This window comes from Rhyacophila brunnea, unplaced genomic scaffold, assembly GCF_057557595.1.
Source record: "Rhyacophila brunnea isolate RB1 unplaced genomic scaffold, BYU_Rbru_1.0 scaffold_7, whole genome shotgun sequence".
In the NCBI taxonomy this organism is placed as follows: Eukaryota; Metazoa; Arthropoda; class Insecta; order Trichoptera; family Rhyacophilidae; genus Rhyacophila; species Rhyacophila brunnea.
This window is the reverse complement of record NW_028233339.1, coordinates 28,137,150-28,155,553: the sequence shown is the minus strand read 5'-3', so window position 1 is coordinate 28,155,553 and position 18,404 is coordinate 28,137,150. Positions and strand designations below refer to the sequence as shown.

Here is an 18,404-nt window from a genome sequence, read left to right as displayed (position 1 = left end):
AATCATGGAAGAATTACGAACATTACAAACATAATGTTATAATAGTAGTATTTGTATTAACAATATTCTTTTTCGCCTGTGGTTCTAAGGATTCCTATATATACATAGGTCTAAGCGTCGGTGGAAATGTAAATTTAATGTTATATTGTATTTCTTTGGTTAAAATGGCTGAGAAATATAGTAGTTGAGGAATTGACATACAAGAGATTGAAAAATGATATGTAGATGGCAACATTTTGAGTTGCCTAAGGGCAGGGCAACTTGTGGAATCTTGAGAATTGTAATTTATGTGTATTATCTATGATTGTAATCTGAATTAGGTGTAGGTACAGTGTCATCACCATGATGATGATAATGTGAATCCACGCGCTTTAAGCTGATGCATATTTCATCTTAGGCTCTTTGCACAGTAGAAGACCAATCCAGACGATGAGTGCCCAAAACATAATTTTCATAACAAAAATTTAAATTGAATAAATCTGTGATCATTAAAAATAAGTGCTGTTGTCTAATTTGCAACACCTCAGTGTCCTCAGCCAAATATGATATTATGTTTAAGAATGACAGTGTGGTGGATCACTACCAGTTTCGACACAGAATAGTCAGAACTTGAAATGACTGGAGCGGCATTCCGGTTCATGAAATCTCCAAAACTATCGCTCCTGTCTTGTGGAAAAAATAATTTGACCATCTGAGCATAGACCAGTTAATTACCACAACTCGGTCAGTGCTCGATAATTATCATAATTAAATGTGGTAATTAACTGGTCAGCAGTGAATGTATATGTATCTACCACATACACGGCCACATGCCAGGCGTGTTTTGAGCACTGGACGTATTAATCTACAAACCAGTTTTTGACAAAAAATGGGATTTTGATGGCATTTGTTTTGAAGCATGTTTTCTATGCTCACATAAAATTTCGAACACCTAAACCTAATCGTTCTTCACACAAAACAGGTGCAGGTGCCAAATTTCCAGTATCTTATATGGAACTCCGCTCATTATATAAATTTTCTTTATATATAAAAGAGAAGCTAAAATGGTGTATTACTTCACAGTGCAGCTTATTTGTAAAAAAAAATTCCAAGTGTATTTTTGGAATAAAATTGTTAAATTTCGCTCGATAGTTAAATTACTATGTTTTTCTTCTTCCTGAACAATTAAAAATCTAACACAATCATTTTTATAAAATTAGATAACTAGGTAGGTTAATATTTTGTGAAAATTATTTAGCCGGTTCGTAAAATTTTCCATTTCGAGCGCTTGAAGTTGGACATGTCTGATATATGGAAATGTGTACTAATGAAATGAAACAAGTTTGTGTTTTTTTGTAATAGTTTATTATAACAATTGTACAACAATCAACAAAAAAGAATTAGAGCAACAAAAACCAACTAAGACTAAATTTTATTGCTAGTGACTAAAAAAGTTTTGACCAAGATTCATTAACTAACTGTTAGTTAAAATCACATAAAACATTAGTTACACAAAAATTAGTTAGGTACTAACATAATGTTAAAACTGTTTGCAGTGCCCAGTATAATAGGAACCTATTCTTTTTTTTTTTTTTTTATTAAAGGAACCTATTCTCTTAGACATCAAAAACAACCAACAATCCTACAATAAAATAAAACAAATTTCTTATCTTCAAGAAAATAAATAAAGTCTTTAGAAAACCAATTTTTAACTAATTATTAATGTTGGTAATTCGATTATGTATAAAAATTACTATATCTTTTGTCTATAAATAACATACATCCAGAATCATAAGTCACAATTGTTGACGAATTATGATCAATGTAGAAAAATAAATAATCTTCACTGCACACATGTTGAAAATCACTGGTATTCACAAGTATTCTGGGAAGTATTAAAAAAATTACTGGAAAGGGGAAACTAGAAACGCGTTTGTATGCGATAAAATTCGCTTACACATACTAATGCAATGGAACCAAATACAACAAAGCTAGCTTTTAAAAGACATATTGGGTTTGCTCTTATTGGAAGCATCATTAACATTTTCTATGGCTCACGATATTACTATGGCAGTATCTGACAGGTCGCAGATTTTTAACGACACACATTGAATGAAGAGCAAAGCTCTTACTGCAATCGCCGTAATACCGATAATTTATGATCGAGTATTTCATAATTACTCAAACAGATGTCACTGTGTGTTTAAAGTTTTAGATTATACAAATCAATCGACAGTGGCTAATAATTTGAGTTTAATGTCGGATGAGATAACACACAAAATTTGTATGTGCGGCCTGTCGATCACGGCCTCATAGAGTGAGAAAACTTGCTGAAAGCATAGAACCGGCTAAATATGATAATCCATTGCTATTTAGCGTCTCATTTATTCATTATCAATAAATATTAAAAAAACATTAATTCACTCAAACAAAAATAAACACAATCGACATATCAAATTAGTGGATTATTGTTTTACTAGTAATCATTCAACAATCAAATTCATAATATTATGATGAATAGATTTTTTTTAGATTATGTACACATCAAGATATTGAATAAAGCATTGAATTAAACTAGTTTGTCTAATCATTATTTTGTAGTTGTAAAAGTGTTTTCATGGATTTTTTGTTCACAAACTGATTTAGAAATAATGAGAAATTGTTAATAAAAAAAAAGTTATTACATGTCTTTTTATTGGATTCACCATTAACTTTGTGGTGAATTAAGAGTTTTATATAGCAAAATAATGAATGATTTAAAAACATATATTACATAGTAATAACACGATTGATTCTAAATAGAGTCACCTATGTATTATGTTATCATTAATTAAGTTGAAGTCTACTCGACATGCTATGCTGGTGGGGGTGATAATAAATTCTGACTTGACTTATAAGCCATTAAATTCTGCAGATAAAATTATTCTAATTTGTACTAAAAATTATAATAACATGTCAAACAATTCCCACATTAGGAATGAGTCTTTGAATAATCAGCTATATTTCTGTATAAAATGCATTTTGTATTATAATAATATCGTCAGTCTACCTTGTATAACTCATAAATAAAAAAAAAATATTGAATATACTATGTACCTAACATTATCATGTAAAACTGTAAATGTAATACATCTGTGTAAAATTCTTGCACCAATAACACATAAGTTGCTGCACCTGAAATATGTGGCTAAACCATGTTTAGGAGATAGAGACAAAAAAACTGTCTAAAAAATCTAAAACAAAATAATTAAATAAATCGTCTCTGTTCTGGCAGAACACACTAACTGGAGAATACTACTTTTGAATAATTTGACTTAGAAGTTGATAAAATGTTTGAAATGGTCTATCATGTGAGTTTATTAAGTAATCGTAAAAAGGATGACTTTAAAATAAAGACTGTTTATTTATTAAGAAGGTTTCCAGACGGTAAAGTTTTAAATAAGGAATATTTTGGTATAACTAACTCAATATGTCATTTTTTGAATTAGTGTCTTCTGCCAGAACAGTGACGAAATAATAATGCAGTTCAGTGGAGTAAAATTATTTACACTATTTTGGATAATAAAATTATAGAATTTGTTCATATTTTTTGCAAAAAATGCTTTAAACGTGGATATGGCAGTCTGTTTATTATAAATTTTACCACAATTGAACACCGTGAGTGCGTGTAAATTTTCCCCGATGTGCACAATTGAGTTATTTAGTTATGTTCATCATAAAATTTGGTAGGAATACATCACATTGGAGATTTATAACTTTCAACCAAATCGACATAACACAGTGACGATATAATCATTTAAAAAATACCTAATACACAGAGCAGAAAATTTTATATGGAGTTTCAAGTTATTTTTTGAATTTCAAAACTCCATTTAAAACAAAAATTATGTTGGAAAAAAGTTATGTTGGATTTATGAGGTTTATAAGATTGAATGACAATTCTCAATCTTTTCCATTTTATTAGCAGATAACAAAACAACTACAAAATTGTCCAAATATATGGATCATCTGAATTAATAAATCATAATAGGGATAATTAATTGTATTTAAATTTTAAAATAACATAACTCTTCGATAAATACATCCGTACTGCGATTGCAAGTACAGTATGACTTTCAAATTCTCTCCAACACATCAGAACGGTATATGCAGTGTAAAATTAGAGACAAGGAAATAGATATGTACCAACATATGTTCCTTTTTTTTTTGACATATACGTAATATACATATATTTTAACACTACAACAGGACATGAAGCCCAATGACGGTACTGTAGTGAAACAGTAGTGCAGTAAGTAGTAGAAGCGAAAAGATCACGTAAACACCCAGAGAAAACCACATAAATATGTTGTGACCTCACCGGGATCGATCCCGGAACATCCGGGAGTGTAAGGCATGGAATCGAATAAGATATTATTATGTGAAGAGCAGAGAAATTTCAAATTCCCTAAATGCCCCCAATGATGTGTAAGTCAGAATATGAAAGTCACGTTTAATACAAAACGAAGATTTGTGACTAGAAAAATGATACTAAAAAATACGAAATTGATGTTTCATAATAAAAACTACATTAACAAAATAAAATTATATATTTTCAATTGTCACCTACTTATAACAATTAATATTAATGTGTTTTTATTAATAAATACAAAAATAAACTATTTTCTTATTTTTGGCATAAACTATATAAAATAATGTTTGCATGTAAATGTTTCTTGATGAAACAATACTGTTAAGGAATTAAATCTCAGAAAATAAGTAATAATCTATTGATTTTCACAGATAACTGATGAAAAACTGTTTTAATTGATATATTGTAAATTTGACTATTATGGTGCAACATATTATTATTGTAACAGATCTTTCAAAGCGTCCCAGAAAACAAGCAGCATCACAGAATGTGGTCCCTGTCGAAGATATGACGGGGCAAACCCTTTGTAAAAAGCCAATAAGCCTTCAGTCTTTGAAATTTTCCATCCACAGTCAACCAAACCATTGTAATACAGTCCTCTGCCTTGACTGTCAACTCCTGGAATTAAAAAAACTATATTTTATAATATATTCAACATAATTATTATAATGTAAGTAAAGCAAGCATTAAAATGAACACATAATGTTAATAAATCGTGTATGTAGATTTAATGTTTGCTTGTAAAATGAGAAATTATAGCATATCTCTATATCATTGCTTCGGAATTGGTTTATCGAATATTCATTTTTGTTGAAATAAATTTAGATGCAAATTTATTTCATTAATCTAAACTAAACATTCTAACCACTTTGAAATTATTCAAAACATTTTTTCTTGTGGACACAAATACTTATTTTAAAATAATTAACATCGAACAAAGCTACAAAGAGATTATCGGATGTACGTTTGTTCAACATATGTGTCAATCATGAAATCATATAGTGACTAGAATGCCACTTTGCCTAATTAACTTCTTCCCCGCAGAGCATTTAATTACTATTAAATTACCACATTTAAATAACATGCTAATTATATCTAATAGCCCCCTAATGAGGGCACAACAAGTGTGCCGTCCGCGCTGTAAGGATTAAATACCATTTCATTTTGGTACGGGTAATTCCATCTATGTACATGCTTTCTTGTATATCAATTGTTTCAAAAGCGTTGATTGCTTCTTGTCATAATTGAATTAGGTATGGCTAAACATCACGTAAAATTGACACACAGTAATTATTATAAACACCTTTACAATTGCAAAATATGTAAATGGTCTGCCAAAAAGCCAAAAACTTTTATAAAATGGATTTCAATCCAAATTTATAAAAATCCAGTTTACAGAAATAATATTATAATCCATTACCATAGACATTAATAGACTTTACCAAACATATTGGAAGCTCTGAAATTCTGACAAGAGATAATAAATTTATAGGATAATCACATTTTTTTTATCTGAGTGATAATAATTGTTCAATAAATTAACAATTGGGTGTTATAAATAATTATGTAGGAAATGATTAAGAGATTATTTTTAATACCTTTGATTGTAGTATTTAGGGTATTAAGTTATATTGATCATCAATTATTTTCACAATTTATATCTCTAGGATTATCAGCTTAAAATTAAAATCATATCAGAACAGTTTTGATACCCCCCAAAATACCACTCGATAATATAAACCTCATTAATATCTACTTCTACTATTAATAAAAATTCCATTTATATAAGCAATTCACCACATTTATTCGCTGTCTCGACGAAAACATAAATACGTCATAATATATCCCCAGCATAATAAAAACTAATTGTTAATTACCTACTTCTTTATAAATCGCGAGTACAAAACTACTAGGTTTATTTTTGGAGAACCAAAGTAATAAATAGGCACCTTAGAATTATACTACTTCACTGTTAGGTTTGTTTTATCAAAAGTAAACACTTAAAACCTTGTAGTATTAGGCTTAAAATAATTACAAGATAAAAAGAACTTTTTATATTCCATGTTTTTAAATTTTCTGTTGAATCATATAAACTTGACAATTCTATGTATTAATAAATACTTTTTTTTGGACTTGATAGAAATACTGAATAAATATTATAGAATACTGAAATGCCATTTTGACATTTCATATTGATTTCCATAGTAACGCACGTATATATTAATAATTTAGTTGCTAGGACCCACTCAGCAACAAATAATAGTGAGTAGTAAATATTACTTTTAACGAATTTTTTCCGAAACATACAAAACAGAATTAACTGAAAATGAATTCAATTCTGCTTAAAGATTGCCAAAAGTATTAAAAAAATGCATTCCCGTCGTGGTCTGATATATTCTGAAAGTTTCAAATCTCTAGTTAGTAGGGAAGTTAGTTAAAAATCTTGGACAAACAAAAAAAAATCTGTACGGGACAAACAAGAATACGAGCTAATAAAAACATGGTAAAATAGTATTCTTTTACCATTTAGTAGTTATAACCATTGGCGGCTCGTGGATAAGAAATTTGGGGGTGCTGCGGTTTATTATAAATAAAAATAAATGTTTATTTGGAATATATTTTACTATTAACATCAAAATTAAATATAAATAATTAATTATATTAATAATTAAAATAAAGAACTTTGCATAGATTGCTTGCAGAAATGGATTTTAACAATGTTAATAAATCATTATAGCTATATTATTCTTTCCTCGCTGTGGCGCGCATGCTCACGTGTGACGCAGAAACGGCGAAAATACTAAAATCGGGCTGTCGGAATGGCAGTACCGATTAGGCTTTCAGCTGTGAGCACAGATGCCCACGTATGTAATATACATAAATTTATGTATATTATCATATTACAATTTTCTCAATTTGCATGGGGGTGCAGCAGTTCCGCAGTGCATTAGTTCACGAGCCGCCACTGGTTATAACGCATGTTATCAGTTCTCAAATAATTCAACAACCATAAAACGTAAAGAACAACCTACAGTATAATAAGATAATGAACTTGATTTCTCATCTCCTGTTAAATTGACATATTCATAATTTCGACAAACAAATACCAAAAGCAACGACATAATAATTACCATGCCATCAGGTGATTATATCGATCGGTTAGAAACGAATATCATAGTAATGACAGATACTATAATTATTACAAATTCAACCTTCAATATCTAATTAAAAAAACACAGTATAAAAATATTCTTTGATAATTTTTGAACAAAATTAAAAGCAGCAGATTTTAAAATACTGACAATAATGCATTTTAAAACTATTCTGATTAACCGATCGACAATAACAAGGCTTAAAAATAGGATGTAAATTTCCGTCACGTAGCCACGCATACCGTACACAAACACTCACACGTAAGCTTTAAAATAGTGATGGTTATTAAATGACACAGTTGATTGCAAATTTAAAAGCCTGCATAAATAACTAAATATTGTTAATGATAAAACAATAAACGATACATATAATATAAATATGAAATTGCACCTTGATTATAAAGTCTTGTGACTATTACATCCATAGGAGTCATAATAACAGCTTTTACAAATCCACCAAGCATACCGGCAACAAATACCAGAGTATATGGTGAACCCGGAAAGTATCCATTTTCTTTAAGTATTTCTTTTGATCTGTTATTAAGAAATAAAATTGTTATAATAAACCAATCTCCATTTGTTAAATATGTAAAATATCATCCACTTAACCCATAATTAATATATAATTATATAATATATATTTAAATATAGCATGCAATTAAATATTCAATTGAAAACTTGATTATCCCAGAGCCAGATATACTATTAAACTTAGCGTGTCCAGAAACTTTAATTCAGTTCGCCATATCACACTTCACCGTGAAATGTTGTATCGGAAATATATGGCCGTATATTAAAGACCGTCCAACCTCTTTGGGTCGTATAGTACTGACATAAAATTCATGTCTAAATAAAACACGGTTCTTCTTGGTTTACACTTTACAGGAAGCCAGCAGCAAACAAATTTTGAAAATAGCCGATATACTAGATTATTTGTTAGGTTAGGTTTTCATTCTTAAATTCATGAATTTTGACAAAATCAGCTATGAAAATTGAATTAATGTTCATATTGAATCTAATAAAATTGGAGACCGTATAGTATACGGTCATCTCTGTCCGATAAGAAAGCTCGCGATGAAGTGTGCCACGGTGAAATGTTTTACGTACAATTTACATATTATAACCTAAACTTAGAGCCCGATGCATGAAATGTCACAAATCGAATCACTAAATACCATTTAGCCATGTATCGGCTAATATTAACAATTAGAACACTGTGATATAGTAAACGTTAAATTATTTAAAGTTTATTCAATGTATACTTTTACCATTGTACGGAAATAAAAAAATATTTAAACAATTATTATTGGGAAATCAAAATTTCAAAAAATGGAAACAAAAGTGACCGCAGAATGCAATGCAACGTCACTAATTAAGAGTTTTGCAGCTGTCACTGTATTTTGGTCTATGTTGATGTAATTTAGATTTAATGTAACTCGACATTCTATGCATCTTGGCTTTACAGATCATATTTTACATATAAGTATATATTTTTATATTATAATATGTAAAAGGTAAAGGTTTCTAAAGGATGTTTACAGTACTTTTACCTACATGTATATTAATCTATCAATGTGGTAAAAAATTTATAAAAACCTGACTAACGAAATAGCGGCCAATAGATATAAAGCCAGCTTACCAAGCAACCACTTGTATAAACATCTAGCCTTAAACCAATAAAAGAAAAAATACCTGCTGAAAGTGACAATTTGTGAAGAAGATCCAATTGAATTCCTTAACATAGTGCTGAATGAACCTCTCCACAATCCTTTAATTCCGTGCTTATTGTATATTTGCTTTAAGGCTGTGAAAGTGCTATCGTGACCGTGTTGATAGCCGACGGCTATGCTCACATGAGAGTATGACATCAGTTGAGTTTTGATGAGTAGGAAGGGGCTTCCGACTAAAGCCCCGGCAGCCCCAGCGACAGCACCGAAGAATATACTCTTCAACACATTACTCTCGCCTGTTTTATTTCTAATAAGTCCATATGTATCAGCACTCTGATAAATGCCAAGTCTAAAAAAACAAAACAGTTTATCAAAAACAAAAACACACTATAGGCAACGCATTGAATCTTCTAAATATAATATGGCATAGGATTCTATGTGAAAAATGTACTTATGTAATATTCATTTTGATTACACTCATTGGATACGCGTAAAGTATACATATTATTGATTAAAAAAACCATGTGAAATTTTCCCCATTCAACAGGATTTATATCTATTACGAGGCATTATTCACACCTGAAACAGCCTCTTTAAGGTGAACGATAAAATATATATTAAAAGATGAAATGATTTGCATAAAAAACAACATTTGTTTAGAGTGATCAACTGGAAGTCATCATTAGATTAAAACTAACATTACTTATCATAATCTTCACATTATTGTGATTTTACACAATGAGGATGTGAAAGCAAGGTTAAAATATTTGATGGAATTTTAATTTATTCCAAAATCAGTATCAATACAGGTTTGAAAATCTCACCTATAAAGTTTATTTTCCAATATTTCGGATACCTACACAATATATTGATAGAATTCGGATCACTCCAATAAATAGAGCATGACCAGCTACGTTAATTCAATGTAATTATTTCGCTATTATAAAATGAAATTCAGCCAAGTATGTTATGATCTCCATGATTATGGCAAAAATCAGATCTTCCTTTAATTTGTGATTGAAATCCATTCTTTGTATCTCAATATAGCCTCTACTTTGTGGAGGCCCAAATGCTCCGCTTAGGAATGAAATAACCCAAATCATATTAGTATGTCAAATACTAAAACTATTTTATACCACTTGTTACAAGAGTATTACAGTGTATTGACAACAATTTTTCAAATCAATATTCAATAGAAAATTATAGTTTTTCTTATGATGATAAATCTCAATTTCAACTTGAATCAAATCAAATTTACCTTGTACCGTTAACAACTAATTGGAACCATAATGCTGGAACTAATCCTTTCTGGAGTGCGGTCAAACCATCGGCTTTCACAATAGCATACGCTCCGTGAAACACATTTCTGTAATGCACAGCATGTTGACCTCGGGCTTTCAGCTCCCCTTGTAACTGCATCCGGGTTTTTATGACATCAAACGGATTGCTGAAGAAACCAGCACCCACTCCGGCCAAACCTCCAATTAGGTAGTCCATCTTTCGAAATTACTCTGAAGAACAGAACATAGGCAAATTGAGTAAACATGTGTTGTAGAAAATGTATATGTATATATTTCAAATAAAATATTATACGGTAAGACGATAATGCTTCGTTTATTTATAATAAAATATGAACATCGTAAATTTCAAATATCTAAAAGGGAAAATCCATTATATTACTTAGTAGTAGGTATATACAAATAGACAATCTGTGGTTCTGGGGAAAAGGTTCTCAAGTCAGTTTCATTACAATTGATTTAATCGTACATGAAATATATTATCGAAGTTTTCAAAATGCTACAATTTAAAAGATTAATAATATTTTTATTTACTGTAGAACTTCAATTTTTCGGACTAATTGGGGATGAAGATAGTCGGAATAATCGAAAAAATAATACATCTATTTTACTCCCAGAATAAAGTAAAGTTCAATTTTTGAAAAATTCACTTGTTTTACTAATTACATATTTTTAATTTAACACTTCTCCTGCGATACAAAACTAATGATCAAAAAGAAATTTGGATAATAGAGATACCATAGGTAGGTATATCTTTGTACTCATGAAGTAAGTAGGTATAGTTAAAATCTTGATATTGTTACCGACTATTTAAATTAAAGTTTGAAATAATAACATATAAATCGACTGAAGGTAAATTGCCCCAACATATTTTCATAATGTAAGAACATATTATTTTGTTTGCTTACTTTTAACAAAAACAATAACCTATACACAAAAAATTTTTATATTCTGTCCATAGGTATCTCGCCCACGATGGCCGAGCAGTAACGTGTCGGCTTATAAAGTCATGGACTCTGGGTTCGACTTCCGGGACTGTCAATTTCACATATACTTACCCAGTATAAATAAGGACCTAAGTAATAGGTTAAACAAGTGGCCAACATAAATTTTTCCAAAAAACGAAAATCTGTTAACACAACCTCCATCCTGTAGAGGCCCCTATTATGATCATCTTAGAATCAAACATGGTGATGTAATGTATGTGTATATATCTCAATTTTTTTTAAATATGGCTTAAGAACTTTTACCCCAGAATTACAGAATATATGGAAACCATAAATGCTATCATAATTATTATATTATGTATCCAATATTTATGATTTTAATCTCAGATTAGTTTAAATAATATTATTAATTCCTAAAATTGTTAGAAAATTACAGATATCTCTTTCAGCGCTTGAAATTTTCAGTCAATATTTTATTATTGCATTAATAAAATCATGAGTAACCTTATAATAACCACATTAATACTTGATGGGCAATAAAAATCATTATAAACTATACTAAGGTAAATATTTAATTACCATTTTAGTGTCAAATAAGCATCGAAAATCCTCTTGCGTAGTGCACTGTCATAATTCACTTCACAAGGATAAATAATGAAAATTATAACGAGATCATAAAAGAGAAGTCTTTTTTAAATATTGCCAAACTCTTTCTTACATAGATAACGAAATGTTATGAGTTTGTAAACGATGTCATATTATTATCTCAAGCAATAAATGTCCACAGCAAGAAACTGATGAGTTTCAAGATAAGTATTAACTTGTAATTCACGACAAAAAAATATAACTACACATGAAAATAGACAGGTCAAAAATTACAGGCAGTGTCAAAACTTGACAGTATGGCATCAAAGGTTAATAAAATGACACATCAACTATGTAATATTATTATTAACTAATATTGGTGCCTAAGGATTGTTGATATTAATTTCACGCGTCGTCTTGTAAATTATAAAATAGTAATATTTGATGCTCTAAAACGTTAGTTAAGTGTACATACAGTCGGTGTAAACATAATATTTTTTTCAGTTTCACATCGGAAATAGTAAAATATAGTATTTACAAAATATGTAAAAATATTATACTAACCTTTAATTATTTCCGGGTAGGGTATTAACCAGTCAACAATATTGTGAAGGTAAAGCTAATCGTCGATTTGATGCACAAACAAAAATAAACGATGACTACTGTCACTAAGTATTGTTGTACTCGTCATTACGCCAACAATTTTGAGTTTTCGTCTGAAATCGCTAGTCTATTTTGTGACAAAACATTATTCTGGACACATTTTAAACGTAATGTCATTGAAATTTATATTAAGAAATAGGAACAAAATACCTTGCACTACATGTACAACGTACATGCACAATATAACATAACCTAGATGTGACATGACATAACTAATTATTTCCGGGTTTTCCGTATCTACGTACTCTGCAATTATTGGTATGCAAGTTTTATGACTGTAAATTGTATTCTATCAAAAAAATGTAACCCACCTTGAACCCACCCTAAACCTTTTTTTGAATTGAAAGAAAATAAATTGTAATAATTATTCTGATTTTTTATTATGAGAAATTAATTAGGTTCCTATGTAATATTTTCGAAATTATTGGAATAGCTAAATTATTTTGACTGTGTCTTCAAAGTGAATTGCTTTTAAATAGTCCCAGAATATAAGACACAAAATGGTATGCGGTGCGATTCTCAAATAAAATGGGCCTACTCCTTTGTAAACTCCTCTTATCCCTTCCGCTTTTATGATTTTAATGCCACAATCTGTGACACCTTTATACGTTTGACCTTTTCCACCACTGTCGCTTCCTAGAATTAAAAAATAAGTATAGTTTAGAATAGTTTAGATCAATGTATAATAATTATTGTTCATTATTCACAACGCCATTCCAAAAACGGGGTGAGATTAATCCAAAGAAGGCTCAAAATTATTGTAATATCAAAAATATCAATTAGGTATCGTCGTACCTGGTCGTTTAGAATACCTATTGAACAAAATATTTCAGGGTTATCGAAAGATAATAATATTATTCCTAACGGTTTTTTTTATATTACAACTCGACTGTTTTACTCGTTCGTTTATCGTACGTCGGTCAGTAGCAGAGCGTGAACAAAGCTGGCGATTTGATCCGCGAACTTCTGGTAGGTTTAAAATGCGTTGTGTCAATATTTCATAAAAAAATGGCCCAAAGAAATAAAATTTAGTGGTTGAGATTTCATTAGGTACCTACCTACGTATCCTACCTACTTGTTTTTTTAGAAGATAATAATTTAAATATGTCACAGTTTTCATCTTGTAGGTACATAGGTACAAACCAAATAAGGAAATAAGTCATGAATTTCAAATGCTGTGTTTCAATAATGATGATACGTACCTATCTATGTCGGAATGATCGGCAATATTTTAATGTTATTTTGAATTTTTTATTTTTGAATTTATTTTATTATTATAAGATCAATCTTCGGTTCTAAAACGAAACAAGTCAAGTTTTTGTAATGCCACCTAGTAGGCAAGTAAATAATATAATATTGTAAGACAACTATTCCATTAGATAAATTATAACGGGTTGTGATTTCCTTCTACAAAAATATGGTAAAATTAAATTTTAATCCTGAAATAAGGAAGATTAGTATTTTTATCGTAAAATTGATTTTTCTGAAAAACCAATAACTAACAGTAGGTGGGTACATAGGTAACCATTAAAAGTAGTAGGTAGGTATGTAGTTTAAATAGGTACTTTTAAAATGTTCACTTTGAGACATAATATTTGAAAAAAAAATAAGATTTAATTTTAAACTTGAGGGTAGTGATATGGAATCTAAAGATACCTATACATCGAACTTACGATTACAAAAACGGCGACCTAGTTTAAATAAAAGAACATAATTTAATATTCTTATTAGAGCGTTGTGTAAGTGAGAAAATGCATGCGACGTATTATTACAAATCATTTCTGTTCTTATATACATTACGCTACCTATATTTGGACTTGGTTCACTTTTGAACTGAACATGCCAAATAATAGTCACAGAAAATAGTTAAGTATAGAGATATACCATCATAAATCGTCAGGTGTTCGAATTTAGAACTATACTCATCATAGTATAGAAAGTATTGAATGGTACGTCAAATGCTAGCACGTGGCGCCCTCACTCAGCGGACAACTTATACTGGAAGATCTATAGAGTAATGCATTATTACGATCTTACTTCTACAATTAAGTAGGTAGGGACCTAGTTAACCCAAAGGTTGAACTTTTATAATAGAGAGAGAACGTATCACGACATTGTATAGTGATTACACTGATTCTCAAGACATAGGTAAGTACATAGTCGACATAAATAAATGATTGTATTTACCTTGATTGTATAAACGTGTTGAAATAACGTCAAATGGGCACATAAATACAGCGAGTGCAACCCCACTTATATTACTGGCAACAAAAGCTGCAGTTAGTGGATAATCAACCAAAATTTTTCTTTTTCGTAATGCATCTTTCGACCTATAAAAACAATATGGCGTAAGAAAATGTAGGTAAATTTAGTTCAGTTGTTAAGAAATCCACGGTGATTGATGAGGTACAAATTAATAATATAGGTACAATATTAGCAACCACGTATCAACTGTTAAATCAAAAAAAAAGATCATACTTACGAAATAAATTATTATCAATAAAAACGTATATAACGAATAGGTAGGTGTTACATTTTAAATCTTGTGACTTATAAATTTGAATAAAAAAAGCTTTATTTATAATAAAATTGCGCTAGTACGATAAAACTACAAAAATGATAAGTTTCCGAAGCCGTCTAGGACTTTAGGCAAGTACACAATGTTATTAATTATTATTAATAGGTAGATAGGTATACCTTGATTCAAACTGTAATACCGGTCACCAATATTAACGATTTTTACGATTTCAGTCGCATGACTATTGGTTAATTTCGTCGTTATTAGAGATGCATGGGACGAATGGCTTAATAATTATTGATAAAGCTCGTTGGCTGGAATCCAATGGATGCGGGTTCAAGTCTCGCTCCGTACAAAAATTTTGTTCACAAAATGTTTTCTAATAGTAATAGGTACCCATCTACTACGGATGTTTCTGATGTGTTCTAAAATCTAAATTATGTATATTAAGATGTAAGTAAATAATAAGTTGTTACCTGCTAAATGTTGCTAATTGAACAGCACTTCCGATCCCAGCTCTCGGAATTGAACTCTGTACGCCTTTAAATAATCCCCTGATTCCATCTGCTTTATATATTGATTTAAATGCTTTGACACTATTTTCATGATTATGTTGAAAACCTACGGCGATGCTATCGTGAGCAGTTGCCTGAATTTGAGTCTTAACCAAATAAAAGGGGCTTGCAAAAAATGCGCCTGCGACTCCTGCCAGCGAACCATATACACAACTTTTAATTGCATCCGTTTCCCCGTGAACATTTGTGGTCAATAATTTTGATTCTGCTGTCTGGTATAATCCTAATCTAAAAAGTGAAAATATTAGTATTTATTATGTCTAAGAAATATGTACTTAGCTTAATAATACTGGAGTTGTATGCACACTCATTAAGTTACTGTTGGCCTCTTTGTTTGCACCTAACAAATAAATGTGGATACTCTTTCGCTGAATTATTTCATACGATTAATATCAACATAAAAGTGTTCAAATATAATATCTCTGCATAGGCATAATAAAACACCGATACGTATAATTATTGTTCTAATAGTAGACACCAAAAATTTGATGTATCTACCTATACATTAATATTGAATTTAAAATATTTGATAGATAGTTATAATATAATAAGTTCATTCGGGGGGCGGTTTCGAATTTCGATTTGATTGTTTAGACCCTATCGGACCCTTCAATAATAAAATTACATATAATGCAATCATAAAATCTTTTCACACCCCAGTGCATGTACACCCCTGTGTAGGTACCCGTATAATAATTGACTGCCAAGTTATAGTTTTCTAACAAAGTATTTTTAATAACGAAATTGTGTAAGTACCTATTATAAATAGTTCGTGACGCTTTTTGCTTCACGTGTATTAAAAAAAAATGAATACTATGTATTGAATTTTCCAGATTCACTTCCAATCAAGGCTATGCTGCTGGCAGTAGTTTTATTAAACATATGTACATAACAACCACGCTTATAATAGTCTTCACTAAAGGTAGGGATACAATTTTATTATTGACTATGATAATTAATCATACCTTATGCTATTGCAAACAAGTTGAAATCCCACCGCGGGAACCAGTCCTTTTTGAAGCGCCAGAATTCCATCATTTTTTGCAATCATGAAAATTGCATGCGGTACATTTTTATAGAGCACTTTATATTGACCGCGGCTCTGCAGCTCTCCTTGTAATTGCATTCGAGTTTTCACTACATCGAATGGATTGCTAAAAATTACTGCACCCATTGCCGCAACACCCCCATATATGAAATCCATCGCACTGGAATTATTTTAATTCAAAATTTTAAATAAAGAGCCGGCTTCTTTCACTTTAAAAACAACTTAAATCTATAGCTGACAGGCGTATTCTGCCGAAAAATGCTCGCTGTACGTTTGAAAAAATATAAGAAGATAATATAATCGGTTGTAAAATTTAATATCTAGCTATATGTACCTACATGTCATAACGAGTTAAGTCGCAAGGTCAGAATCGGTGTGGTATGGCTGTGGCCACGAAAATACGCAATATTCATAATACCTACCTAGTTACAGAAATAGGACGTCATTAATAGCACGCAATGCTATCGTCATTACTCATTCAGTAGTTTAATTTGAAGTTTTGATAAAATGAGTTATAGGTACATAGGTACAACATGTGTATTAACTCGCATTTTTTACTGAATTATAGGTAAGTTACAGCGCTCGAAATGGGCCGGAAAGCACCGGAGCACAGTTCCTGTTTGTGGAAAAATGAAAAGTAATATAATCATTCGCTTTAAATATATATTTTTTATGTTTATACGAAACTTATCGGAATCATGTTAAAGATTGTTTTTTCTGACGTTGATATAATAATATTTTCGGAAAATTATCGTGCGCTCTGATTTGCAAAATTGTCCGTTTCGAACACTGGGTAGGTATTATTAGAAGAAGAACGATTTATTATTCTTACCCTGCTAATGCATTAACCGTTCAAGTAGGTGCCTATTCAAGTGGGCATTAAGTAAACTCAAATACTTCTTAACTCACAGTGGCGTCCATGTAAAGAAGCCTTCCAAAATAAAGTTAAAATTATGCCTTTGGCGTACCTTTATTGATACCTATATTATAAAATATTTACGTTTCTAATTCTTTTTGGTAATGGACCATTTTTTCTCACAATAATTTTACGTCAATAGCTATCAGTGACGTCCCTAGACAAAATGTCGTCCCTAGGCAGTGCCAAAATGCCGCCACATTTTTTTTATACAGTACTTTGTACAGGGCTCGAAATGGACCGGAACGCACCGGAGCGCCGTTCCGGTTCGTGACATCGATACAATTATCGGTCCGTCTCGTGGAAAAAATATATTGACCGTCTGAGCTAGATAGGCCATGTCATAGAAAATGTAACACATTTATTTTTATCAAGTAGGTACACATACAATTTGATAACTATGTAATATCTTCAGAAAATTGTCGAGCGCTCCGGTTCGTGAACTTTTCCATTTCGAGCGCTGACTTTGTATCATCCTTTCATGACTCTAATATCTAAGAATTGTGTTGTATGGATACATTACTAACAAGATGTAGGCACCTATACTAGTAAATCTAACTTAAATGCCATCTCTGCTTAAATAAACAATATTGCGAGTCTACGGTTTCAGATAGGTACTTACATTTAAAAATACACCTGACA

General features: G+C 30.5%; 2 protein-coding genes across 5 annotated transcripts; both read right to left on the bottom strand.

Annotated features, from left to right (window-relative positions):
* Nucleotides 1–4,187: 4,187 nt before the first annotated feature.
* On the bottom strand, nucleotides 4,188–12,908 carry LOC147064690 (solute carrier family 25 member 35-like). Of its 4 annotated transcripts, none has more exons than XM_085958111.1 (5): nucleotides 12,607–12,908; nucleotides 10,471–10,723; nucleotides 9,235–9,561; nucleotides 7,934–8,076; nucleotides 4,188–5,008 (listed from the first exon to the last, which is right to left on the bottom strand). In XM_085958111.1, exons 2-5 carry the CDS (start codon nucleotides 10,707–10,709, stop codon nucleotides 4,827–4,829), a joined length of 891 nt encoding a protein of 296 aa, XP_085814237.1. In that variant the 5' UTR covers nucleotides 10,710–10,723; nucleotides 12,607–12,908; the 3' UTR covers nucleotides 4,188–4,826. The 4 variants fall into 4 exon arrangements, with proteins under 4 accessions (XP_085814237.1, XP_085814240.1, XP_085814239.1 ...); XM_085958113.1 differs by lacking the exon at nucleotides 12,607–12,908 and adding an exon at nucleotides 12,037–12,173 and having other exon boundaries at nucleotides 4,553–5,008; XM_085958114.1 differs by lacking the exon at nucleotides 7,934–8,076.
* Nucleotides 12,909–13,054: 146 nt separating this feature from the next.
* On the bottom strand, nucleotides 13,055–17,182 carry LOC147064689 (solute carrier family 25 member 35-like). The gene is made up of 4 exons (XM_085958116.1): nucleotides 16,764–17,182; nucleotides 15,700–16,026; nucleotides 14,893–15,035; nucleotides 13,055–13,341 (listed from the first exon to the last, which is right to left on the bottom strand). The coding sequence occupies exons 1-4, from the start codon at nucleotides 17,000–17,002 to the stop codon at nucleotides 13,139–13,141; spliced, it is 912 nt and encodes a 303-aa protein (XP_085814242.1). The 5' UTR covers nucleotides 17,003–17,182; the 3' UTR covers nucleotides 13,055–13,138.
* Between the last annotated feature and the right edge of the window lie 1,222 nt (nucleotides 17,183–18,404).